General features: G+C 37.4%; 1 protein-coding gene, 1 long non-coding RNA gene and 1 pseudogene across 3 annotated transcripts in view; 1 reads left to right on the top strand and 2 right to left on the bottom strand.

Moving 5' to 3' along the window:
• Positions 1-10037, top strand: part of ST8SIA4 (ST8 alpha-N-acetyl-neuraminide alpha-2,8-sialyltransferase 4) — a 91637-nt gene extending 81600 nt beyond the window's left edge. Inside the window, exon 5 of the mRNA XM_045808339.2 lies at positions 6858-10037. Coding sequence (XP_045664295.2) covers positions 6858-7140 — 283 coding nt within the window. The 3' untranslated portion in view covers positions 7141-10037. The remainder of the gene's footprint in view (positions 1-6857) is intronic.
• LOC123799275 (uncharacterized) overlaps positions 1-26465 on the bottom strand; it is a 106513-nt gene that overhangs the window by 36230 nt on the left and 43818 nt on the right. Inside the window, exons 3-5 of one of the 2 annotated variants that reach the window (XR_015724369.1) lie at positions 25211-25369; positions 7179-7253; positions 4616-4752 (exon numbers count right to left, since the gene is read on the bottom strand). This is a non-coding gene — a long non-coding RNA (uncharacterized LOC123799275). Of the gene's footprint in view, positions 1-4615; positions 4753-7178; positions 7301-25210; positions 25370-26465 lie in introns of those variants that run through there. The other variant, XR_006781551.2, reaches the window with a different exon arrangement.
• On the bottom strand, positions 14864-18612 carry LOC123799274 (glutathione S-transferase P pseudogene; annotated as a pseudogene).

Below are 26465 nucleotides of genomic sequence, written 5' to 3' on the forward strand. Positions count from 1 at the left end.
TACTAACACAACAATAACAAGAGTTATATGTTCACTAATAAAATACAAGACACTTGGCAAAACCAACATGGTATAGATAGATCTTGAGTTTGGTAATACTATCTGTGCTCAACCAGGCTATGCATGCAGCGAGATAAAGAGAAGGCTGAAATTCAGAGTTAAGGTCAGAGCCTGGTTCCTGTCATAGACATAACACAAATAGAATATAGAGATTTTGGGACCTAACTTAGTATTCCTACTCTCGTCTCCATTCCATAAGAACTCTATGCCTCTGATGAATCAGACTTTTGAAGGTCAATATAATCATATAGAGCTCTGCATGCAAAGGACACCTAGAAAAATATTGACAAATTGACCCCTTGAGGTTACAAACTCCTGCTTTCATTTTAATAACACTTCCAAGTACTTTAAGAAACTTATTCATATCTGCATGGAAATCCCTACCCTTTGATACAATCTCACTGCCTTTGACATTTGCAATGTGGTTAAGTAAGTTATATATTGAAACTACAAAATCATCTGACTTGGAATACTTTTGAGAGTATTAATGGGAAAAGTGGGTCAGCTCTTATTTACCTTTGAAAGAAACAAAAAAGCCAAAAAAGATCCATGTCTAAAACACATCACCATTGACACCAGATTGTTAATTGCCAAAAAACTGTACAGAACTATGTTTTTTCCCATATGAACCCTATGTTGAAAATGTACCCAGGAAATTACTATTCTAGGCTGTATTCTCTTGAGAAGCTAAACAATCCTGTTCCTTTTCAGTTGAAATTGAAATCACCATAGCCAGCTAGGTGTGGGCTTAAAACCTGGTCCTGTCACCTACAGTCTTCCATGACCTTAAACTGGTTATTTAACCTGCCCAAGCCTCAATGTCCCCCTCCCTGAACTAGCATCCATTCACAGGGGTGTGATGAGGATTAAACGAGAAAAACAACATAGGTAGAGCTTTTAACATGGTCTCTGGTCCTTTATAAACACTCAAATTAGTATTATCATTGCCACCTTGTATGACATTGCTTATGTTTTTACTCCTGGGTTTACTCCTAGCTTGCCAAAGAACATGAAATATGCCTCTCTACCCTTTTGTTTCAATACATGAGAGGGAGATCTAAGATCCATCGCTTTTTGCTTTAATGGGACACTATAAGGATTAATTCATGGTGGACTGAATTATTCTCTGTGAGTACAGTGCTGGAAGTTCTTTTTTTTTTTTTTTAAAGAAATTATCACCAACCCTACTGTTATAGAAAGATAAGCTATTTCATAATCTTAATTAGAAGTATTATGAACTTTACCAAAACAGTTTTATTTATTTTTCATTTTTTTTCCATTTGGCCACATTTTATTGTTTTCTTTCTATATTTTCATTCATTTTTATTTTTTTAATTTAAATTCAACATTTAGCCAACATATAGTACATCATTAGTTACCAAAACAGTTTTAAAACAAAATTAAGTTTTCTGCACTTTAAAAAGTAAATTCATGTGATGGAGCATACTGCAGAATACAGTGGAAGGATTGTGTGAACAGTTGAAAACAAAACAGCAGAGATATTCCATTTCAATACGCAATGGGATGACTGTTTAAGTTTTATATTATACAGCCTGTGCCACATGTCCTTTTTCTAAGAATGAACCAACATGTTAACAAATATGAAGGACAGAATATCCGAAAGCTTGTGTATAATACTCAGGTATCATAAAAAATTAATTTTGCAGCATGGAGTATAGAACTGGGGAGATGAACCCATCTTCTGCAAAGATGAATTATGGAAAGCTAATTCTTTTATAATATCTCAAACTTCTGTAGACATTTCAGACCCAGAAGCCATATTATTTATCCTTATGAGAATCTTCCTGCAGGACAAGCATAACTCAGTTGTGGGAAGATAAATAGGAGACGAGAAGTAGTATGCACAAGCACCGTAGGCTATGTACTCCACATCCCATTCCAGATAAAAGAATCACTGGGTTCGTAAGTGGAAACTTTGCATGTAATATAATATTAAAACTGGCACAATGGGATTCCATATTCTAGAATATTTTATATTTTATATTATTCTAGAAATTTTCATGTTCGATTTTTAGAAGAATAGTATCTTGAGGAGAAAAAAATACTACTTCTAAATTTGTAGACTTCTTTGCTTAAATATAAATGCAAATTAATGTTCCTTGCTTGCCAAAATGTTGGGTGTGAACTGTCGTAAGTATATCAAATGCCGAATGCTGTTGAAGATAAGTTTTTTTCTTGTATTTTGAAAATGTTGGTTGCTTGAAATAATATATTTTGGCTTATCAGGTGATTATTACCTAATTTTATTATGAGATAAAATCTACCTATTGCGGGCTTTAATATCAAAACTACGATATTAAGTACTTTCTTTGCCTTTTAGTATATTAAAACCTGAAAAAAGTTGACGAGAACAGAATGAGGAAGGGGTAGCGGAGAAGAACCAAGAGTGTTTCATGCAGTTTCAAGCAGTGTGTAGTTCCATGGAGAGAGATGATTTGAAACAGCCACAGAATCTTATAGATAGAGGAAACCCCCCAAAGCCATACAATCAGATGTTTTGTTTCTCAAGAAACATGCCCATTGAGGTTAAATGGCATGACCACAGTTCTCTGGGCAATATGTAGTTATACAAGGCACCAGGAGAGAAGTGGGATGTGTGAGTGGGACTGAGGAATGGGTTGTTGTGGGATATGTTAAAATTCGATTAATATTACTTACGGGGTGTCAAGCTCGTGCAATGACCTTCACACTTACTGTCTCTTTTGCATTATCATAACAACCTTATGTGTTAAATAATACTAACCGAGGTCCAAGGAAGTGAAGCAGCGTTTCCAAGGACTCGAGCATCGTATCACAGATTCACACTCATATCTTGCGACACTGATTTGGTGGGTAAACACTGCAAATGTTGAGTAGGTTTGAAATAAGAAATGGGACAGATACGTTGGAGGAAGGGGAGGTAAGATGACTTGCTTGGCAAGAACAGAGCTTCCCTGCTGGGAAGTAGACCTATGGAGGCTACTGCATCTATAAAAAGTTAGAAATGTTCAGTTTACACATAAAACTCGGGGTGAGTTTGTTTCACACAATAAGACAGAGTATTACAACACTGAAGCAGAGAGAAAGGGAGGGAGGAAATTAATAATATTTGAAATAAAACTTAGACTAGCTGGTGAAAAACATTCTATGTATGAATGATTATAATGTATACTGAGATCCAAAACAGCCAGGGAAACAAGAGGATGTAGCCCATTGTAACAGTAATTAGCTCTATGTGGTTGGATTATAAGTAATATTTTTCTTCCTCATTCATTTCTTTTTTCTTCAAATTTTCTACAGGGAGCCCACATTGATTTTATGATTTAAAAAATCAATTTCTATAAAAAGAAATACATATATGGAAACTAGATTATTTGCTGAATTGAAAACTGCCAATTTTAAACTACAACAGAAACGATTTTGAGATGAAAATTAGAACAGCTTATACTTAATGAGAATATAAATAGTTCATTATTTTATATATGTATTATTTTCAATTCTCTTTTTTCCTAATTAGGATTAAAAACTTAAGTTAACATTCTGTTTTGATTAACTCTACATAAGAAATTTGTGGTTTTTAAATGTCAGCTTGTACATAAGTAGGTATTTCCAGATATGGATTTTAAAATTGTTCTCTGGGTTTTGGCTTGTAAAGTTGGCAGATACTATCTGACTGTGCTAATAGAATTTAAAAGGAATATCCATTTTTGTCCTTTTCACACATGAAACATGTTCCTGGGCAAATACTGAGTATCGGTAATTTATGTTGGCCTATACAATTTCAAGCCCAACATTAGATTTATAATAAGCACATAGGAAATTCTTACTGACTATATTCGGATCAGTTCCTGTGTCTTTTTAATTTTACGGAATGTTATTAGCTGTGGCCTTAGTTCTCAACCTGCTTTAAGGTTTTGTTTCAATTTATCTGTTACGTGTTGATACCATTTATTAAGATCTGTTTGATAGGGGCGCCTGGGTGGCACAGTGGTTAAGCGTCTGCCTTCGGCTCAGGGCGTGATCCCGGCGTTATGGGATCGAGCCCCATATCAGGCTCTTCTGCTATGAGCCTGCTTCTTCCTCTCCCACTCCCCCTGCTTGTGTTCCCTCTCTCACTGGCTGTCTCTATCTCTATCCAATAAATAAATAAATAAATAATCTTAAAAAAAAAAAAAAGATCTGTTTGATAAACGGCATTTATTTTGTGCTTTTTCTCCAAAAATGTCCTGAAAATGGGTAGTTCATTTTTTCTTTGAAATTATTCAAATTGTTAACAAGCCAAACATCAGAAAGCTTTAGGATTTCTAAAGCAACATTTATTAGCACCAGTGTTTGAACTGCATAGATTAAAATAACAAGTTTCTAAAGCCTCTCTACCCATTATTTTCAAATAGGAGGCTTCACGATCTGAGTTTAGTTTTCAAAACACAATTTTTATTAATATCAATTAATATCCTAGGTATATCTTTCCTATTCCAAAAGTCACCAATTTATTTCCTCTGAAAAATCCTCACTGAAGTCACATCACATGCTTGAGAATTGTCCCAAGAATTACCTTTTTCTCTTGTTTTCTTCCGGATGTGCTGATGTCTCCATTATGCTCATTTGCCTGCTCTGCTTTCAGATGTCAGGTACTTGAGGGTGAGAAGACGCCGTCACTGATTTTCTGCTTATGGTATCGCATATGGTGCCCTGGATCAAAAAATATTGAGTGAATGTATATCTCTGACACTATTTTAAAATATTTAGGCCAATAATTTTGCCTTTGGCATTTTTTTCTAATATTATAACTGCTTATTTGTATGACTTACAAAAGTTGCTTTGGTATTTTGTCTATGATTGATCATAGTTGAGTGGCTATCCAGGAAATCCCTCCGGAAAATGGAAACAGTTTATTTATAATGTGTTCTTGAAGTTACATATGACATTGGAGTCCCCTACAAATAATATAGCATTATATTATTTCCTGACAGTTTTTTTTTCTCACTTTAGAAATAAGGTAATTGAGCACGACCTTCGTATTGCCAGACTATTCCCAATCATTGACATTTCCCGATAGAAACAATCATTTGTTGAGTCTGAATTAGCCTCAGCCGCTTTAAAAATTTATAGATACGTGTATTTTTTAAAACCAACTTCATCAACTGTCATTTGTAATCACATACAGATCACATTCACAAAATTTTCCAATAATAATCATTTTGTGTTAGAACATCTGCTTCCTCAAAGCTGAGAGAGCTTTCGGCTGTATCACAGTTTCTTCAAAACCTTCAGACTGTAGTGTAAGCTCCTTGCACAGAACAAATATCTATGGTTTCTTCATGATGCGAACAATGCGTGCGCTCTGGTTTTTGTTCATTAACTACCTTTGTGTTGTGAAAAAATTCTTAAATAATAATCTCTGAAAATTCCTTATGAATCTTCTTTACTGAAAATAGGCTTCCTTTAAACACTTTTGATAACAAAAGATCTACAGGGCATTTCATATTGTTCAAAACATTCACCACAAGGCCTTCACCCAACTAGAAAATTTAAAAATGTGAAAGGTCAATCCCAGTTCAAAGGAGGGAGAAAAAATGATGCAGGAGAAAAAGAGGAATGATCGTGGATAAGTGTATTTTCCCTATTTGGATGTAGGAATGTTTCAAAGTCCAGTATTCCTTGGTCAACATTCAATAGTCTAGGTGCATTTGGTGTCCCCTGGAAAGCTTCATAAATTACCAAAAAAAAAAAAAAGACAAAGAAGAGAATGTTGTATAAAATCTAAGGCAAATATATAAATACAGCAATGACCAGAATCTAATAGAATATGCCACCTTACATCTGAATGGCAGACATGGTATATATTTCCCCAAATAGGAGACAAGAGTAAAAACAAAAGTTTTTTTTTTAAATATTAACTTTATTCTATTTGTAATTGGACAACTTTGAAAGTTAAAGAAAATCTACACCCTTCCTCTTTTAGCTGTTTCCACGTAAGATAATGAGTATGCCATGAAGTCTTGGAAACCCCCTTCCTCGCCAGGGGTGATGATTGACTTGTGAGTTTGCATGCTTTTCAGGTGAACAAAATTTGGCAACAATGATGGATCTGAACATTTTGGAATATTTTATTGGCTTTGAAAATGAAGAGTATAAAATACTTATCATCATTAAATTTATTTTACCTGTTCGACAAAATGAATAAGTGGTGAATTGTTTATGTTTTTATGTTATTTCTTTTATGCTGCTTTTCTGTGGGTTGAGGCAATATTTTTAATTAGCTTTTGTAAAATGGGTTTTGGACAATTGAAATTAAATAAGTCAGTTAGTATAAGGCAAGCAAAATATTTGTTTAGATTTTTAATTGAAATATCAGAGATTTTGAAAAACCTATGGGCAAAGTTTTAAATTCTCTTTTTCAAGGAGAATTAGCTAATCTCTGCCCAATTACTGTGTCCTTTACAGTCATATTTAACACTTTCTGATAAGATTCTATTCTGTATATTATTATAAATGTTTGCTGCTAATTCATTTTGAATATGATAGTCCACACTAATATTTACACTTTCTAGGTCCCCTGGCTATTTATATGACCTCAGAAATAAGCAAGGAAATAAAGGATAAGGGAAAATAAAATATATTAAATTTCCTAAGTGCTTGAGAAAGAAGTTATTTCTTCAGCAATCTTTTGAATGTTATTCATAAAGATACTTTTCAATTTTAATTTACTTTGATTCCACATAGTATATACTTTGCTGTAGGGTATGTTGTATGTTTTTCTAAATTCTTCTCTTCTGTGTCTTTTTCTTTTCCAGTTACTGGCTGACAAACAAAGTTCCCATCAAAAGACCCAGCACGGGTCTCCTCATGTATACACTTGCCACAAGATTCTGTGATGAAATTCACCTGTATGGATTCTGGCCATTCCCTAAGGATTTGAATGGAAAAGCCGTCAAATATCATTACTATGATGACTTAAAATATAGGTACTTTTCCAATGCCAGTCCTCACAGAATGCCATTAGAATTCAAAACATTGAATGTGCTACATAATAGAGGAGCTCTGAAACTAACAACAGGAAAGTGTGTAAAGCAATAAAGCACATTTGAAAACATACCAACAAACTGAATACGCACTTCTTTTCTGAAGATGCTTCCTAAGATTGAAAATGGGATCCAAAACAAGACTGAGTTTCAGCATCCACCAAGTATCTGCAAGGTGATAAAGAACAATTATGAGAAATCCGCTACCAGCTGATGAAATACCTGCAAAGTGCTCTAAAAAAACACATATTTTGACTTCAAGGGTCCTAGTAAGTGCCACTTCCACTAAGAACACAGTTTGAATGTATAATCAGTAGTGTTTACAAGATCCAACAATGCACTTGTCATTAGTTAATGAGGCAAATATGTTCATCACTGTTGGGCTGCCACGGCAATGCCAAGCACATTAAAAGAGTCACCCAGGAACACAACTCAGCCCTGGGGATTAAACCATCCTTGTCAGCAGAAATCGAGATGGAAATAGTTTGAGCAGTGAAATCCGTAAGATGAAACAACTCAAGTAAATGCCTTCAGTCAGGACTCTGAGTCTGATCATGAACATTATGTTTTTGTTTTTGTCTTCTGGAATCTCTTTTGGTTTGGGCATTGGGTGCTTAGAAATCCTTTCTGAGATAAATATGAATGAGATAAATAGCCTTCAAGAAATCATTTTTAAAGTTCTTATATTTTTAAAGAGCAATCACATGATGACTTTGTAAAAGAGTTTTATTTTGCACAACTCTTAACCTCCAGATTTTTTTCCAGTGGTGTAGAAGGTACCAGCTAAACTGTACCACTCAGTGATCTTGAGCCATTCTAAAGGAAAGATGTTCTATGTCATCTGAGATGGTAAAATTAGCAGAAAAGCAAGTACTTTGGTACCAAAGATTGTGCTGATGTTTCTACACAACAAACCATTCTCCTTTCATGAAAATAATATATTAATATATTATTATGCTACTAATATGAAAGTCATCTTTAGAGATATTAAAGTTTTCAAACTCAAACTTTATTTTTATTTGAAGGAAGACTTCCATAGCTTTTACATTTCACAATAATTTCCTGGAAGCATTTTGCCCGTTAGAAAAATGTTAGACTAAGAGGGCTGAAATGAGACTTCCAGTTCTTTGATATTCCCCTTATTCTTCAAATGGAAAGATTGGCATTCTCTTTATGTCACTGTTAAATTTTCTTAGTGCAGAAATAACATGATTAATAGAATGTTGTCTCCATAACAGATGATTAATTTTAAGAGGTTTAATAATGAAACTGTGTGTCAGTATTTTGCACTTCAAGTGAATTAAATTGACCAATATTTTTTCTGTGGTTAAATTTATTCACATTATCACATTAATGTGTTTTCAAAGAAGCACATGAAATTATTAAGAAAATGATTCAAAAAGTTTTAACATGTGATAGAATTGGCCAATAGGCCAGTTTTCTGTTAATTTATACTACACTGGTAGGTAATCCTAATGCTAAATTGTTTAGAAAGCAGAAGTACTATGTTCCCACTTCTACTCTTGGCCTGAAACACTTAGATGACTTCTTGTTTCTTAGGGAAGAGAGTTTGAGGAAAGAAGAAATAGCGTGGGGAATATGTATGTTTTGTTTCTTAGGGAAGACAGTCTGAAAAAAAAAAAAAAGAAACAGCATGGAGATTATATATATATACATATATATGTATATATATATAATTTATGTATATATCTATATATCTATACACACACACATATATATACATACATATATATGTTATCAAAGGATGTTCACAGGAGGACAGTTCTTATTATATTAATAATATGTGGTATTATTTTTAAAAATATAAGAGAACCTTGGGTTTCAGAATATTAATTTTTAGAATTCATGTGTCTCTAAGAAAACAAAATAGAATGCATAAAGGAGATGCAGAGCTAAAAATGGACAGAACATGATGCACTTTTATTATTAACCTCTTATCGGAAATCTTAAAAGAATTAGTCACATATTTTGAATGTAAAGTTGAAAAGTCTGATTTGTGTAACAAATCCAAAGTAGGTGATTTATAGAACCTTAATTTTTACTATTTGTGGGTAAGTTGCTTGAGTAGCCTTTAATTTTAATTCAATAGACAATTCGAAGTTGCAAGTAATCCTGATAGGTAAAATCCATCTCAGAACTCATTCAAAGTATGTCTTAAAAAGCAGCAGCAAGGAACCTTGCCATTTTTACTGCATTATCAACAAATGTGTTTAAACAATGTTAAGGCCACAGCAAAAGCATCGCAGCCACTCACTGTTTCGTGCATTAATGTTTATCTCCTAGATGCATTGAGTAGTGCCTTTTAGCTTCACATTGCTTAGTTACCCTATACTTTTGTGTTCTCTAAATAAATTGCCCAGTTCTGAAAATGTTCAGCATATAAAAAGGGCTTCAGTATTGACTGAGACTACTTTTGTTCATCTCAGGGAACTTTCAATACTCAAGAATGAATTCAATTAAAGGCATTTAGTGTTCAAAGAAAACAAACTGTACAAGACCATTTCACTCCCTATTGTATACCTTTCCATCCACCCTACCACCTTCACAAGCTACTGTGGCCTTCTTACAGGGATGAGGCAAGGAGATCACTGAAGGCTAATAGCAAGAATAATAAGAATTCCGTTTAACCAATAAGGGGCCAAAAGGGATCATGATCAAATCAAATTATGACTGCATACTTGAAACATCTGAATTTTTTCTTTTGAGACTATCATATGTTCGCAGCTTTAATTTTTTGTTTCTGTTTCACGATTTACCCCTGGACCTGGCAATGCTCAGGCAGCTGATTGTGAAATATTCTTGTCCTTTAGAGAATGTGGTTGTTACTGTGCTGTTGACATGAATAGGCCATGGAAACATTTTCATCATTATTACCCAGCCTGTTCTATATTTAATACTAAGTTGCTGGAATAAAAAAAAAAAAAAAAAGAATCAGTAACAGATTTTCTGGGCAAATCTAGTGATTCAGCCCCCAGGACTGATGAAATTACTGTGGAAGTTTTTCTGTCTGAAAGAAGGTGCTGGGCATTCAAATGTCTTTATGTATTGTATATCATATAAAATGTATATCAATTGCTAATGGGAATTTCTACATTTATGCTTACATAAGCAATTTATTTAAGTAATGCTATGGGTAGTGTACATACCAACTAGTTATTAAGCTTCTGCACAGGAAAAGGGTGAACAAAGTAATTTATTTCTAATTGAGCCAGTTAGTCATAATGCACACAACGTGGTATTTGGTTCATAAGAGTTGTTTTCATGTGCTTATTGTTGGGAGTATCTATAATTGTGGAAGAGGTATAGGAAGAGTTATGTATAGTTAGTTGTTACCTCTACAAGTTTGAAAGTTTCCCCATTAGACCTTATCAATATACCAATGTTTTAAAAATTGAGTGAAAGAGGGTTATTGTTCATATTTGATGAAAGAAAATCCAAATAAAGCCCACCTAGAAATAGATATTTTATTATATATGTGCTATAGATATCTCTATATAGTACAAATAGACATGTGTGATGCATATATACAATGTTATATATGTGTGTCTGTGTTTCCCACACAGAGTCTGTAATATACACACACTAGATTTGTGTCATGCTAACATCTTCAGAGGCTGTACTGTTAAGCACTCTGGAGATAAGAACACTTTAGAATAAAGAAGTTCTTTTGAGACTTCAGTTACTAACCTGCTTTAAGAGGGATCTACTTTATAACTGAATTCTATTGTTCATACTTAGAGTTTCAATAACGGTCTAGTATGGCCAACTCTTAAAAAAAAAAAGTAAAAAAAAAAAAAGAAAAAAGAGAGAAAAAAAAAAATTAAAAAAAGTTTTCAAGCTGGCAATGTATTTGAATTATGGTTTTCAGTGGCTCCCAGGCCCTGTGTCTCTCATTTAAGTAGCACCTTTTAATAAATACTGTTTCTTTGTGTAGGCAAAAGCACAAGTGTTTCAAATAAATGTATATAGCAGGAAAAAGAAAAAAGAGTTTACAGAGCTAGCACTGCTGCACAGGATAATTGCTACTGAGTATTTCTTATATTATTTGTGGAACTGAAAGATGGGACTTATTGTGTCAAGTTCATTCTGTTCAACACTGTTTCCTATTGTTTATGTATAGCAATTGGGTGTTATTGTTTTATCATTTGTAAAATTGTAAAATAAATTAAATCTCCCCTTTTTTTTCAAGTTTTCTCTTACCTCTTACATCCAAGCCCTCACTTTCACTTCGTATGTCAATATAAGAGGACGGTTTTAAAGAAGCTTTAGCTAGTGCTTTTGTCTTCCCTGTCCCTCAGCCCAGACAATGGCGATTTGGCAAATCGTTCATTTTTACAGCATATGCACAGAAACATGAACAATATCCAAAGCCCCACGAACCTCAGGAAATCTTTAACAATTTTCGGTGTGGTACATTCTGTTTGTGGTTGAGGGAATGGAGTGTTACACCAGTTACATTTGTATCCAATTTATATTCCCACTGACTGCTGCCGGCGGGTCAATCCAGTTTCCTGGTTGGAGAGGTCGATGGCTCCTTACACACTGCGCATTCTTGTGGCTGCCCTTGACTTGTGATTTCAGCTGCTGTTATGTTTACTTACTACTGTTTGCAGTTCACATTCCAGGGGATGATTCTGAAAACCTGCATATTTACATCTTCTTCCATGGCTTTCTCTAACTGCCACATCTATATTTTCAGACTCTCCACTATTTTCTCCGGAAACTAATATGTCTGTTTTCATGAGGTCACTTAGCATTCTGCAATTTTAAACTATTTGCTAGAGACCAAGAGTGAACCATTAACAATGTCTAATGAATGTAGGTCCTATTTGTATTTACATAATTCCCTTTTCTTTTCAAGGATCCGTATACAATGGGCAATCCCTGTTGATTCTTGGGATAAAATCAGACCTCAAAATGAGCCTGTGAAATGAATATGGCAATATCTCAGTTTTACAGATGAGACTGAAAGGTTAGGTGACTTGCTAAGGGTGACGTAGCTCAGAAGTGAAAGAACCAGGATTTGAAACCAATTAGGACGACTTCAGTGTCTACCTTCCCAACTGTCACACTCTGATGCTGCCTCTTTTTAACTGACAGGAGGTTCCCGGTGAAACTAAATTTGCAAATAAATTATTATTTAATGAGCACAACCCTAAGTGAGACAAGTCAGAGAAAGACAAATACCATATGATTTCACTCATATGTGGAATTTAAGAAACAAAACATGAACATATGGGAAGGGGGAAAAAGGAGAGAGAGAAACAAACCTTAAGAAATTGAACGATAGAGAACGAACTGAGGGTTACTGGAGGGGAGTCTGGGTGGGGGATGGGCTAGATGGGTGGTGGGTATTAAGGAGGGCACTTCTGTTGAGCACTGGGTGTTATACTTCAGTGATGAATCACTGAATTCTAGTCCTAAAACCAGTATTACCCTATACGTTAACTAGCTAGAATTTAAATAAAAACTTGAAACAAAAAAAAATTATTTAATGAGTACAGATCATAAGTATATGTCAGTATATAGGAGGGGTAGATAAATTAGACTTTGGGACCATCCCTGTCTCCAAACAGAGCAATCATCTCTAATGACAAGATCTGTGCCTTCCAGGTCAGCAGCTCTCTCCTAGCTGTGCTGCACATGTTTACCATTTCTTGCTCAAACTCTTCCTACATTTTTTTTCATGAAAGTTTCAATCACACTCTTGTTAGAATCCGACTTTATGTATCACAAAATCTCTTACATTCCGGTTATTTAAAACTCTTAATTATGCGATTCCTATACAAACATGTGATTGAATTTGGGTGTTTCATTCATCTCTTTTAGCAACTACTTCAATATCTTAAGGTTGAATTTCTGCAGATAGAAAAGTTCATGCATTTTATATGTTTTTAAAACATTTTTTTACTAGTTTCCTTCTCTTTATGAGAATGGAAATAACCTAATCTCCAAATTAAGGGGGCAGCTTAATGATCTCCCCTATAAACCAGTTTCATCATGCATGAGCCCATGAAAGAAAGAAAAAATCTTGGATATAAGAATAAAATTATTGTTTGATCCATTCTTAAGAGATATATCTCACTTAGTTCCTTAATTTCTGGAATCTCAATAAACAAATTATGTGACATAATTGAATGCCAATATAAATCTCTCTTTCTCTCTTTTTGTTTTTTAACTTTTTTCCTTCCAGATTGCTGATTTCTGACTCAATCACCAAAGTGGAATTTCTCAAGTAAACACAAGAGGATATGAGTCCAGGATATGTTCCACAAAAATATGCTCATTGAATGAGAATTCTGTATATCTCTACCTTGGAGATTCCGAAAGTACATCAACACATTAAAAGAGCTGAGAAATCTTACAAGAAAGAAATTTCTATTTAAAAAGACATAAATAGGGGCACCTGGGTGGTTTAGTTGGTTAAATATCTGCCTTCTGCTCAGGTCACGATCCCAGAGTCCTGGGATCAAGTCCCGCATCAGGTCCTTGCTCAGCGGGGAGCCTGCTTCTCCCTCTGCCTGCCACTCCCCCTGCTTGTGCTCTCTCCCTCTCTCTCTCTCTGACAAATAAATAAAATCTTAAAAAAAAAGACAAAAGACATAGATGATTTTGTATGTAACTTCTATTAAGTGTGGAATATGTTTTAACAACACACTTTGAACACTACTTCAGAATATAACAATGCAGAGAAGAGAACACGTACGAGCTTCAGGTAGAAAGGGTGATACTTCATTTATTCAGTGTTTTTCCCCATAGACCAAAATATTAATAATATTTTCAAATAAGAAAAATATTTTAAATTGACGTACTTATTTATTCTTTAAACTTTCTATATTATATTAATTATTCTTTTTTTCTAAAATACTAATCAGACCACAGCTACATGTTTAAGAGCAGTCCCAAACATAACTTTATTGCTCATTCTGGGCAATGCAAACTAATTAGTTTGCTATTAGGCATCAACAGCACAGGAAGAAAAAAAAAGTACAATGAGGTGCTAGTTTGCATTTTCTAGAACAACTCAGTGTAAGCTCTCTCTCTGCTGTTCGTCCAGAGCAGGTTCCTTACCTCTAGCCTCCCAACACCACACAGATGGGCTGTCTATGAGCACATCTGCCAGGGCTGCCGAAACGTAAACACACTCAGCTGGTAGCAGATGTTTTCCAGGAAAGATCGCTGTACTGGAGTTGTTGTGCTGTGGAGTCTGTGTGAGTTGATCTCCATGATTGGGTGTAAGGTCATTGTGTTCAAATAGATCATTTGTTTTTCAGATACAGAACAATAACAGGGTAGATGCAAGCTCAACTGTTTGGTATTTACCGTGTACATACATATAGAAATGTTTCTGAAGCCTCTGTTAGTAAGTCAAATTTAAAAAAATATATATATAGGCCTTTATTTTACTTTATGTCCTTATTTGCTGAGCTCTTCAAAGGTAAAACATAGACTTAGTGAAAGAAAAATAAGTAGTCTCAGTTTTTCTATGGTCATTGCTGTAATCTTGTGGGTTTATAATAATTGTCTATATTCATAGTTCTTAGTCCTGCTTTTTATCAATATACTAGGCATTCATTTATGGGGTAATTTTATTTAATTTTGTAGACACTGATGGTATGTTTTTCTTATGTGAGTTTATAAACTCATTTAATATGTATATATTTGCAAATCCTGATGGTATGTAAAATGAAAAATACTTTAAAAAGTACTTTTATAAAGTAATACTACTTACAAGGCATTCTACTAAACATGAGGTTTACTTGGAAGAGACATACAAGAAAATAAGTAATCACATCCTTTGGTAACAAGTATTCTATTTCTAGAGTGCCCAGAGAGCTCAGGGAGCATAAAGGGGCAACACAAAGGACACAGGCCACTTCAAGCATGGTTTATACTCAGGCGGTAAAATCAAGACAAGCAATAGTCCACCAACAAAGAACTAAAGAACAGAAACCAGCCGCCCTTCTCATTATATATATTTTTTAATAATCCGAAAAGTAGGGTCTGAAAAACCATTATCTAAAAAACTGAAATAATTCCTGCTTATGCAAATTAGATAATTTCCACCCATGACTCCTGACCAGTATAGTATCATTGTTGAATTACAAGTTTAAACAAAACTGAAGTCCACCCTAAACCAACACCTACCAAGGCAAAGTAACTGCAGACCTATTGAAATCACCCTCCACTTCCAAATATCTCTGTGTTAATATCTGTTTCCAGCTTGATGGAATACACCATAAGAAAAGTCTTGTACTTGCCTCCAAGTAATGACTTCTAACAATGACTTACTTCTATCACCTTGATACATGGATCCAAATTATCATGACTTTAAAGTTTGATTTGGTGTTGGTCCCAGAATTTGAAAATCCACCTGCCCAAACTTCCCAAAACATAGAATGTAAGCTTTCTAATATTACTTCTCATTCAATGACCATACCCTCACTCTCCCCTGTGGGCCTCTGCTTTTGTGTCCTTATCTAAAATGTGTTTCTGAGGATTTTTCTTCAATCTTCTTTTTCTCCTTCTCCTTCTTCTTTATTTCCGTGCTTGAAATTTTATTTGTCCTCGAGAAAGCAAGGCCCGCAGGTCCCGCCTCCTGCACAAAATGACAATGCCCTCACTGCTTCCTGTTGTAGTTGGTGGGGAGCTTCATACGCTAGGGGAAGGCCAGGAAGGACTTGAGCTTGGGCCCGGGGCTGAGGCACGCCACACAGGCAGAGAGCAGGGGGAAGGAGTCCAGGCAGCCGGGGGCCAGGACCTGGTGAATCAGCAGCCAGTTCAGCAAGGTGTAGTCCAAGAAGGAGACCGAGCTGCCTACGATTAAGACCTGCCCCTCCCGGTCTAGGACAGCAGGATCTCAAAAGGCTTCAGGTGCCCTGGTCGTGCTTTCATATACCCCTCCTTGCCTGCCTTGTGGTTGACATGGGTAAGGATGAGGTATTTGCAGCAGAGATTCTCCACACGGTCATTCACCACATCCACCAGGGTGGCCTCCCACTCGTCCTTCCCATAGAGCCCAAGGGAGTGGCCCAGGTATTGCAGGATGGCACTGGACTGGTACAGGGTAAGGTCTCCGTCCTGGAACTCGGGAAGCTTCCTGGGTAGACAGGACGCCTTGAGTGCGCCCTGCAGCCAGGTCTCCTTGGTCACCTTGTCTTCCTTCCAGCTCTGGCCCTGGTCAGCCAGCAGCATGCGCGTGGCGTCTCGTCGCCCTCGAACAGGCAAGGAGACGGCACTGTAAGGCGCCATGGTTGCAGTGCCCACAGGGCTGGCAGTGGCGGTGGTGGAGCTCTCTTCAGTCTTCTGTCTCTACACCTCTAGAGATTTTACCTACTCTGATGCTTTGTAAACTGACAGGTGTATGGATACATGGGAATAATAAGTTTAAGGAATCTATTCATAGACAAAATATGCATATTCATGTCATATTCATAGTATAGGTTCCCTTGAAAACCAGATCAAAAGGGTTTTAATGCAAACAGCGTATTGGACAAATGTTCCTAGAGAGTAGAAATTGAGGAACCAGGGTGCCATAAACTGAATGTCTGTGTCCCTCTAAAATTCGTATGTTGAAACCTAATCCTCAGTGTGACGGTATTTGGAGGTGGGGAATTTGGGAAGTGATTCGTTCATGAGGGTGGAGTCATCATGAACAGGATTAGTGTACTTATAGAAGAAGAGCCCCAGAATGCTCCCTGACCTTCTACACCATGTGAAGACATGGCAAGAAGACGGCTGTCTTTGACCCAGGAAGCAGGTCCTCAGCAGACACCAAATCTGCTGGTGCTTTATTCTTGGACATCACACCCTCCCGAACTGTGAGAAATAGCCGTTTGCTGTTCATCAGCCACCTAGTCTATTATATTTTGTTACAGTGGATTGAATAGACTAAGACATAGGGAAAGTGTAACAGGAAAGAAGAGAAAGCCTATTTAAAGGAAACGTTTTCAAATTGACAATTTCTGTGGAGACTGAGTGCTCAGTCCCACCTGGACTATCTGAGGAAATTTATCAGAAGGATCTCCAGATTCAAGGAACATAAAGAAGAAGCAATTACCCATCAGACCCTCCCCTCATTGAGAGTTTCGCCATGAGTGATAAACTTGTGGGTTGCACATGTGAACTCTCAGCTAGCTCCCAGAGATGTCCCAAAGCATGTGCCAGAAAAACACTCAAGTAATATGTGAGAAGCAAGTCATGTGTGATACTAGGCACAGTCTGTACAACATTGTTTGCTAAATCAATGACTAGAATGAGTCGTGAGGCAGAGAAGAAATGAGGTAGTGCACAAGGTATTTAATATGGTCCTTCTAGCATACTGCTTGCATAGGCTAGTACCCTTCATTAATTCTAATCCATAACCAAAGGGTGATACTTCATTTATTCAGTGTTTTTCCCCATAGAACAAAATATTAATAATATTTTCAAATATGAACAGTATCTTAAATTGAGGTATTTATTCATTAAACTTTCTATATTAATGTTTATATTAATTATTCTTTTTTTCTAAAATACTAATCAGACTATACTCATTGGGAGGGTTTCCTCTTACCACCGTCCTGTAGGACCACACTTAGCTTGGGCTAAAGTACAGTCAGATGTACATTTTCAGAATCTACTGAAGCTGACTTATCTGAGACTTAGACATGAATTTTTCCTCTGTCACTTGGTCCTAGGGAACCTCCTTAGAGGCCGTAGATGTGAGCTGAGGGATAAACGATAGTTCAATAGAAGTAATTGATACAGAATTCTGCACTACCTACTTGTATAACTCATGTGTGTACCCTAGACTGACGCAGGCCCTCTCCTGGGTCATTCAGGGAGTTCAGATAGTATCCCGGTGCCTTATAACAGGTGGAAGGGAAATAGCAATTTTAAGGACAATAGGATGGAATGACTATTGTTAAGCACCATAACTGATGCTCTAGACAAATATAATAAATGGCTACAGCTAATTAATAGGCAATTGGAAAGACAGAGAAAGGGACTCCCAGGAGTTCATACGGATCTATTCTTCCTCTGAGGATGGAGAAAAGAAAAAGCTGAGGACTAGGTCCAAAACTTAATCATCTGAGCAATTCAGCCTCAAAGAAGCTAAAACCCTCAACTAAGGAAGCTTGTTTTATCAAAAGCAGGGGCTTGTTTGGGAAAAAAAATCAGGGACCTCCCCAAATATTGCATTTGTAGCTTTTAAAGTGTTCAATAGCAACATAGGCTAATGACTATTGACTTGGACAGCACGGTTCAAGGCCACCCTACTTTAATAGTTTGTGGGAGAATTTTCACAGTCAATAATCAGGTTATGTCTATGGAGGAAGGAGCTCCGGGCTACAGACCAAAAGGCCCGGTTTAACCCTGACTCTCTTATTTATTTGCTCTGAAATCTCTAATTTTCAAATTATCTGTTAACTGGAAAGAGTAATACTATCCTCATGGAGTTTGACACTTAGATATGCTAAGATTATGACTGATAAGAAATAATTCAAGTGGTGAGGATTTGTGATATACTATACACTGAAGGTACTTGATATTGGAAATACTATAAAAAACTATTTTCTTATAACAAATAAATTACACAAACCTTAACATATATATTAACATATGTTTATGACAAAATATAGAACCCTTGATTTTCCATGATAATTTTACCACGTGTTCATATCATTAAATAATATATAGTTTATTATGCATGGTTTAAACTAAATAAAAGTAGAATCATACTTGATGTATCATCTTACCACTGGATTTTTCTTCTTAGTACATGTAGGGCCTGTACTGATGTCGATGCATATAGCACTCTGATTCATTTTCACCGCTATTTGGTATTCTGTTGTGTGAATGTAAATTTTAAAATTCTGTCTGTTGGAATATTCAGATGAAAGAATCATTTTCAGACAGCGTCCTGCCTCCAGCTTTCCAGATGCAAAGCCGAGGCTTCTCTGCATGTGTCAAGATGTACTCCATGTGCGCACCTGTATGTCTCAACTCAAAAAGTTCTGTTAATTACAGGCTGATCCTCCAGGTAAGCATTTTCCTTACAATCAACATTTAATTCCATTTCACTCCAGAGGAAACAGGGTATTTCAAAGAGAAAATGCACTCAGGGTGACTAGGACCCTGACTGTATTAAATGATAGCTATTACAGATCTCAGTGCAGTTTTCCATTACTCTTGGCTTATCAACCCTTCAGGAACTTGCATCTTTTTGTTTCTTGAATCGCGTTTCTTGACACTCAAATTTTATGAACCAAACCATATGTTCTAGCGACACTAAATTTTTTTTTAGCACCATCCTTTTCCTATTTCCTCTGGCCACCTCCTTTCAGCTAGAACACCCTTCTAGAAACCCACTACATATTAGCTGGCTAGCATCAATTGATCATTTGGGTCCCAGCTCAAACATCAATTCATATTTCCCATATCAAATCACTGTCCAAACTTTATTATTATTACTTATTTAATATTCTCTCTACTTTGCAAAACCCTCGACAGCTTGGGGACAGAGGTTGCATTGTATCAGTTCTGTTGGGTCTAGAGCGCATTCATAGTACCCAACACCTAGCAGGTCTGTGATGCCTTTAGTGGGATGAATTATTTAACGACTATATGCAGTTGATTCTAAGGCACACATATTTTAATATTCTAACAAGTCTAAAGTCGTTTGTTGTGTTTATAGATCAATTGGAAGATTTGTTTTGTTTTAATTTCACATAAAATAACAGAGTCTTACAATTGAGGTATTTGATTCTACAAAAAGATGGTACTTAATGATGAAAATTCTTGGAGTTCAAAATTATCTTCTCAACATAGTGTTTGACATTTAATAAATGGTAAGTGTACCAGTGATGTGCAAATGAGTTACTTATTAGCCATCAGTTAGTGTTGACCAGATCCTCTCTGACTCATTCGTATTCTCAAGAGAAGCTGCTTAACTATTTCCTTCATGCTGCATTAGCTTGTCCCTATTCCACAAATTGCTACAACCCCAAATGCTCATCAGCAGGATCTCAAAATATCTTGGTGATAAGCATAACGGATTAATATCACCAGGTTGTCCACAAAGAACAGCTCTCCAGCTTGAGAAAGAAACATAAGTTAGCTCTAGCCAGGCAAGAAGTACATTTTTTAGAGAACTTAACCCTAAAAAGGTAAAATGTGCTTCCATATATAATCAAAAATAGAAACCCTACTGTGTAGTAAAATAATTGTAAGAAAGTAAAATAAGTTTCTAAGATGGATTTATACATTTTTAAAATCAATTATCAAATTCTTAAAAAAAGCAACTGTGTCCCATCAGGCTGGCTATCTTCCTATTGAGTAATCTAGCATTGGCCAAAGCCCTCAGGCCACAAACACCTGCCCTTTGCGTCTGAAAGGACAGAAGATGCTCCGCCATTTATTTAAATCTAAACCCCTTTATTTGCAATTATGAGTAAACCAAACCAAACCAAAACAAAACAAAAACCCTTAGCAACCACCTGCAAGTGACACAGAATGCCTATCTTTTCATCGGAAGGGGCGGTGTTGTGGACTCCTTTTGAGGCACAAAACCGGTCAGGCCACACTGACCTTGTAGCTGTGCCAGGACACAGGCGCCCCTGGCAATGCCTTGTTCTATGCCCAGCCCTCCAGGGCTCTGTGGGCAGGAAGTGCCGATCTTCCTGTTCTGAGCTGTGGCTGCCAGGCAAGGGCTCCCTTCCGCTGGCCTCCAGACCTTCCTGAACACTCACACACCAGGTGTTGAGCCCTACCTCTGGCTCTGAGAAGAGAGTCTGGCCCCGGGGACATTGACTCCCACTCTCTTCTGTCCTCTGCCCCTGCGATGAGCACACCTCCCTGAGGAGGCTTCCTTGGGATTTTCAGGATGATCGTCAGGATGCGGGATATATCTCGGTCTCTGGGTCCAGTTTAGACCGGATCTATGAGGCTTGAATCCCAGTGCCCTGTATCAAATGTTCACACTCCTAGACGCTTGACAGTAGGGGCAGTAATGTGACAAGAACAATAAAATACTCATTTCTGACTCAGGGAGAAAGTGGAAGTCATGAGGATTAGCCTTGTTTTGAAATCCTGCTCCAAAGGATGGACATTCAAATGAATTTTGATGCTAAAATAAACTTTATGCATCCACGTAGTGGAAATTCCCACCCCTTCCCGTCTCACTCAGACATAGAGCCGGTCCCAACAGTGGCCCTGCGTGACCCGCAGCACTGAGCCACTCACATGCTACTACTGCCCCCCTTCACGCACTCCGGCCACAGTGGCTTCCTCGCTATTTTCCTGACATATCATTTATGTTTCTGCCTCAGAGCCTTTGTCCTACTGAACCCTCTTCCTAGTGTTCCCTCCACCCCTGGATACCTCCATGGCTCACTTCCTCTCCATCTTCTATTCTCTTCCCCAAAGCCACATTCTCAGTGAGCCTTTCCTTAACTACATTATATTAAATGTATACCTATCTCCCTTTCTATCTTTAGTTTTGACCCCCAACACTCATCACTATCTGATATCTATATGTTACTTACTTTTTACTGTCTACTTGCCTTTAGTAGAATATTAGCTTTGAAAAGGCAGGGAGTCTTGCTTCTGTTATTCACGTCTCTATTCTCAGCATTTAAAACTGCCACATAGCAGGTGCTCGAAAAATAGTTTTTGAGGGAAAGAAACATTTTTAAAATATTTGAAGATTTAGAGTTATCGTGATATTCAGGTCCATAATTTTGATTGCTGAACAAGAGACTGAAGTGGGAAAATATCCTATGTCTAATTCAACAAACCCATTATTTGTGACTAAAATTCATGACTTCATATATAGGAATTCAGTGTAACATTGGATATTAATTTTTAAAAAGCATCTAAAGCTGCAAATTTTAAAATGTTGAGCTCACCCTTCATATTTTCCTAAATTTCTCATAATGATAAATTAATCCAAGTTATCATTCATTCACTTGTTCACTCTTAGTATGGGGTTGTCAAGTGCCTCCTCTCGGCCAAACATTTTCAACAGCCTCATAGCACACTAGTAAATTTGGCTCATCATAGGACACTTCATCAAACGAAACAACAACAAACAGTAGATAGAGACCTTCTCAGATGTAGAACTTCGCTATGCAAATAAGACAAAATAAAGTTACTCACCTTAGCAGCAATTTCTTCATTCATAATATCAGATACGCACTTCTCAGGGTCTCTAACACATAGGAGTCTTCTAACTTTTTTAAATGGGCCTTCTAGGGGCTCCTGGGTGGCTCAGTCGGTTAAGCATCTGCCTTCAGCTCAGGTCATGATCTCGGGGTCCTGGGATGGAGCCCCATGTCAGGCTCCCAGCTCAGCAGGGAATCTGCTTCTCCCTCTCCCTCTGCCCGTTCCCCGACTCGTGCACTCTATCTTACTTTCTCTCTCTCTCAAATAAATAAAATCTAACAAAATTAAAAAAGAATAAAAATAAATAAGTACATACATAAGTAGGCCTTCTGTGCTTCTCGGATTGGGGAACAGTGTGCATTTCACACCCCCTTGTAGATGTATAAAAACCTGGGCCCACACTGATGGTTTTGGTTATGTTTCTTTTCTAATTTCAATTTTGTTATTCTGAATTTTAAGTTTCACTAGGAAAAGATCTTCATATGTTTTCAGCAAATATCAGATCCAGTTATGAACATAATTTTCATGGTCCAATTGAGTTTAAGTTGGTGTGTATCTTAGGGAAAACTAAAATAAGAGGAAGACATGAAAACTTTTTTTTTTTTTTCATTTCTTTTTCCCACCAAGAAACCTCCTTTCTTAACACAACGGTTAGTTTCAGGGAGGCTCTGCCAATTTCAGGTGAGTGGAGAAGAGTTTAAATTTAAACAGGGCGCCTGGGTGCCTCAGTCAGTTGAGCATCTGACTCTTGGTTTCAGCTCAGGTCATGATCTCAGGGTCCTGTGATCAAGCCCCATGTGTGGCTCTGAACTCAGCAGGGAGACTGCTGGAAAGTCCCTCTCCCTCTGTCCCTCCCCCTGTGTGCACCTCCACCCCCCTCTCAATTAAATAACTATTTTTAAAAAGTGAAAAATAAAAATAAATTTAATCAAGCTTGTTTAGCCATCCCTGGCTCGATGCCAGGTAGTTCTGTGACTCATTAAAAATCACAGTAGGGTAGGAGTGGATTTTACTACACTAGATAAGTCTTAGGCAAGCGTATCTATATAGAAGATATATTTGTTTCACCAATTTACAAAACTCCTTAAAATGTTAAGCAGCATACAATTTCATTGAGACTTTTACTCGGGAGTAATACATTTAAAGGTACTTAACCAAATCAGTTCTTCAAGCTTGCTTTGCCATTTGCACATAGAACTCATTCATAGTAAGGCGACTGTACAGTGATTACATAAAATGTAAAACCTTCCATTTAGATAGATAGATAGATGGAATTTTAATTACTTCCAGCTAGATTGAGATGCTGCTTCAGTTCAGGGAGTTGAGAAGTCGGTGGGAAGCTATTTATGTTCTCCAGAACATACCATACAGTCGTGTTTTTCTATTATCTATTGCTCTTAGAAGGCAATTAGTTCCAGGAGCTATGCAGTTTATTGAAAAAAATTAAAATGCACCCACCTAGTCCTAATTAAGATTAAGAGAATTCTTTGTCATGTTGAGTGTATTTAGGCATAAAATTACAATCATTTTGACATTATTTTTTTTTATTTTAATAACGATTTTTTATTATATTATGTTAGTCACCATACAGTACATCCCCGGTTTTCGATGCAAGGCTCGATGATTCATTAGTTGTGTATAACACCCAGTGCACCATGCAATATGTGCCCTCCTTACTACCCATCACCAGTCTATCCCATTCCCCCACCCCCCTCCCCTCTGTAGCCCTCAGTACAATCATTTTGACATTAAATTCTCATTACTGTATTTCCCCAGAGTGATTTTTTTAACAGATATTTGTTGAAATGCTGACTGATCACACTGTTCCTCTAAATGCCATTCTTTTGCCTACTTTTTCTTATTACCTCTGCTTTCATTTCTCCCAACACCAACACGCAACCTCTTCTCTGTGATGAACTTTGAAATTCATGCAAGAAGGAAGTGAAAACAAAAAGAAGCACACACACCGTATCTCCCTACTGGTATATGGAAGATGAAAAGCTAAGACCAAAAACCTGTTGGTAAACTCATCCTCAGACTACCCGGGTTTCTGAGAGCCCCGCCCCGCCCCGTCCCGGAGTCAGGGGGCCCTGCACCGCTGCCCGCTGCGGAGGCCGGAGGCCGGAGGCCAGCGGTTAGTCCGCAGCTGCTCTGCGAGGCGCCCCCGCAGCGGGAACGCGTGAAAAGAACGCAGTGGGAGGGACCCGGCCAGCCTCCGACCTGCAGTTCAGGTGCCCGCGGAGCCTCTCACTGGCTCAGGAGGCCTCCGGCGCGGCTGGGGCCAGCTCCCTAACAGTGTCCTAAGAACTTGCTCCTGGCTGCTGGACACAATTGCTCCTGAACTCTTCCGCCCTTTGCTCTCCGGAAAAGCTGACCCGCACAACCCCGGACCACGGAGCCTGAAAGGAGGCATGCTAGCTCCATTGTCTCTTTTAAAAGTCCCCTCTGAAGGAAGTCAGTCCGCAATATGATTGTAGCTCCCTCTAGGACTGTACCGCAAGGTCAGCCCCTGCAAACGAGTCCTGCTCTGGAGACCGGAGAAAAAGATAAGAATATTTGACTTCCAGCCTCCCGGCGATTTTCATTAAAAGATAAATCTACCTCAATCTATTTTGAGCCTGGGTTTTTATAACACAGTAATAAAAGGGGCAGTGTGAAAAAGACTTTATTTCATCTACCACATTTTTCCTACTGCTTGTTCTCAGCCTCTAAATGCATTTAGCAAGTCTAAAGGCAACTGGAAGTGTGTAGCATGGGGTAGCTTTGCAACCAGGTGAAATATTGCTCAGTCAAGTTAGAAAATTCAAGATCAGACTCTCCCAGAGAGCGTCTTTGCTCATTTCTGAGAAGACGGCAAAAGTCACCTTATTCTCCGTCTGAGTCTCTTCATGTGAAGTGACAACGAGATCAAGAGCAGCCTTGTGTGGAAACACAGTAAGCCGCAGAATGTCACCTACCGTTTCACAGCTATGCTTCAGTGTCCCGGAGAAGCAGAGAGATCGCGAGTCGGTGATTCAGTGAGGAGAAGCCGCCTTCCGGACGCAGAGTGTCCCTGAGCACACTGTTCAGTAATGCTCTAGGGATGGATGAGTTCTCGAAGGAGGTCCTTCCTCTACCTTGAGTCAGGTCGGAAAGGAGATAATCACAGGGGAAGGGTGTGATTCTGAAGGGATAATCAATGGGCCACATAGATAAGAGAATATTATGAAAAACTATATACCAACAAATTGGACACTCTGGAAGAAATGGATATACTCTTACAAACACATAAGCTACTGAACCTGAAACAAGGAAAAATAGAAAATTTGAACAGATTGATAACCAACAAAGAAATTGAATCAGTAATCAAAAATCTCCCAAGAAAGTCCAGGGCTGAGTGGTTTCATAGGCGAATTCTACCAAACATTTAAAGAAGAGTTAATAGCTATTCTTCTCAAATTATTCCAAAAAATAGAAAAGGAAGGAAAAAGTCATATTCATTCTATGAGGCCAGCATTACCCTGATACCAAAACTGGATGACTCCACTAAAAAAGAGAACTACAGGCCAAGATCCCTGATGAACATGGATGCAAAAATTCTCAATAAAATATTAGCAAACTGAATCCAACAATACATTAAAAGAATCATTCACCACAATCAAGTGGGATTTGTTCCTGGGTGCCAAGTGTTGTTCAATATTTGCAAATCAATCAGCATCATACACCATATTAATAAAAGAAAAGAACCTTTGATCATTTCAATGGATGCAGAAAAATCACTTCACAAAGTACAACATTCACTTATAAAACATGTCAGCAAAGTAGGTTTAGAGGGAATGTATCTCAATATAATAAAGGCTATATATGGAAAACCCAGAGCTAATACCATCTTCAATGGGGAAAAACAGAGCTTTTCCTCTGTGGTCAGGAAGAAGGCAGTGATGTCTGCTCTCACCACTGCTACTCAACACAGTACTGGAAGTCTTAGCCATAACAATCAGACAGCATGAAAAATCAGCAAGGAAGAACTCAAATTTTCACTATTTGCAGATGACATGAGGCTCTATATAGAAAACCCTAAAGATATACCAAAAAAAAACCTGCTAGAACTGATGAATGAATTCAGTAAAGTCAGAGGACACTATATCAATGTACAGAAATCTGTTGCATTTCTATATGCCAATAATGAAGCAACGGCAAGAGAAAATAAGGAATCAATTCCATTTATACTTG

Source organism: Ursus americanus, chromosome 5 (genome assembly GCF_024610735.1).
Source record: "Ursus americanus isolate L20-20 chromosome 5, mUrsAme1.1.p, whole genome shotgun sequence".
Taxonomy (NCBI): domain Eukaryota; kingdom Metazoa; phylum Chordata; class Mammalia; order Carnivora; family Ursidae; genus Ursus; species Ursus americanus.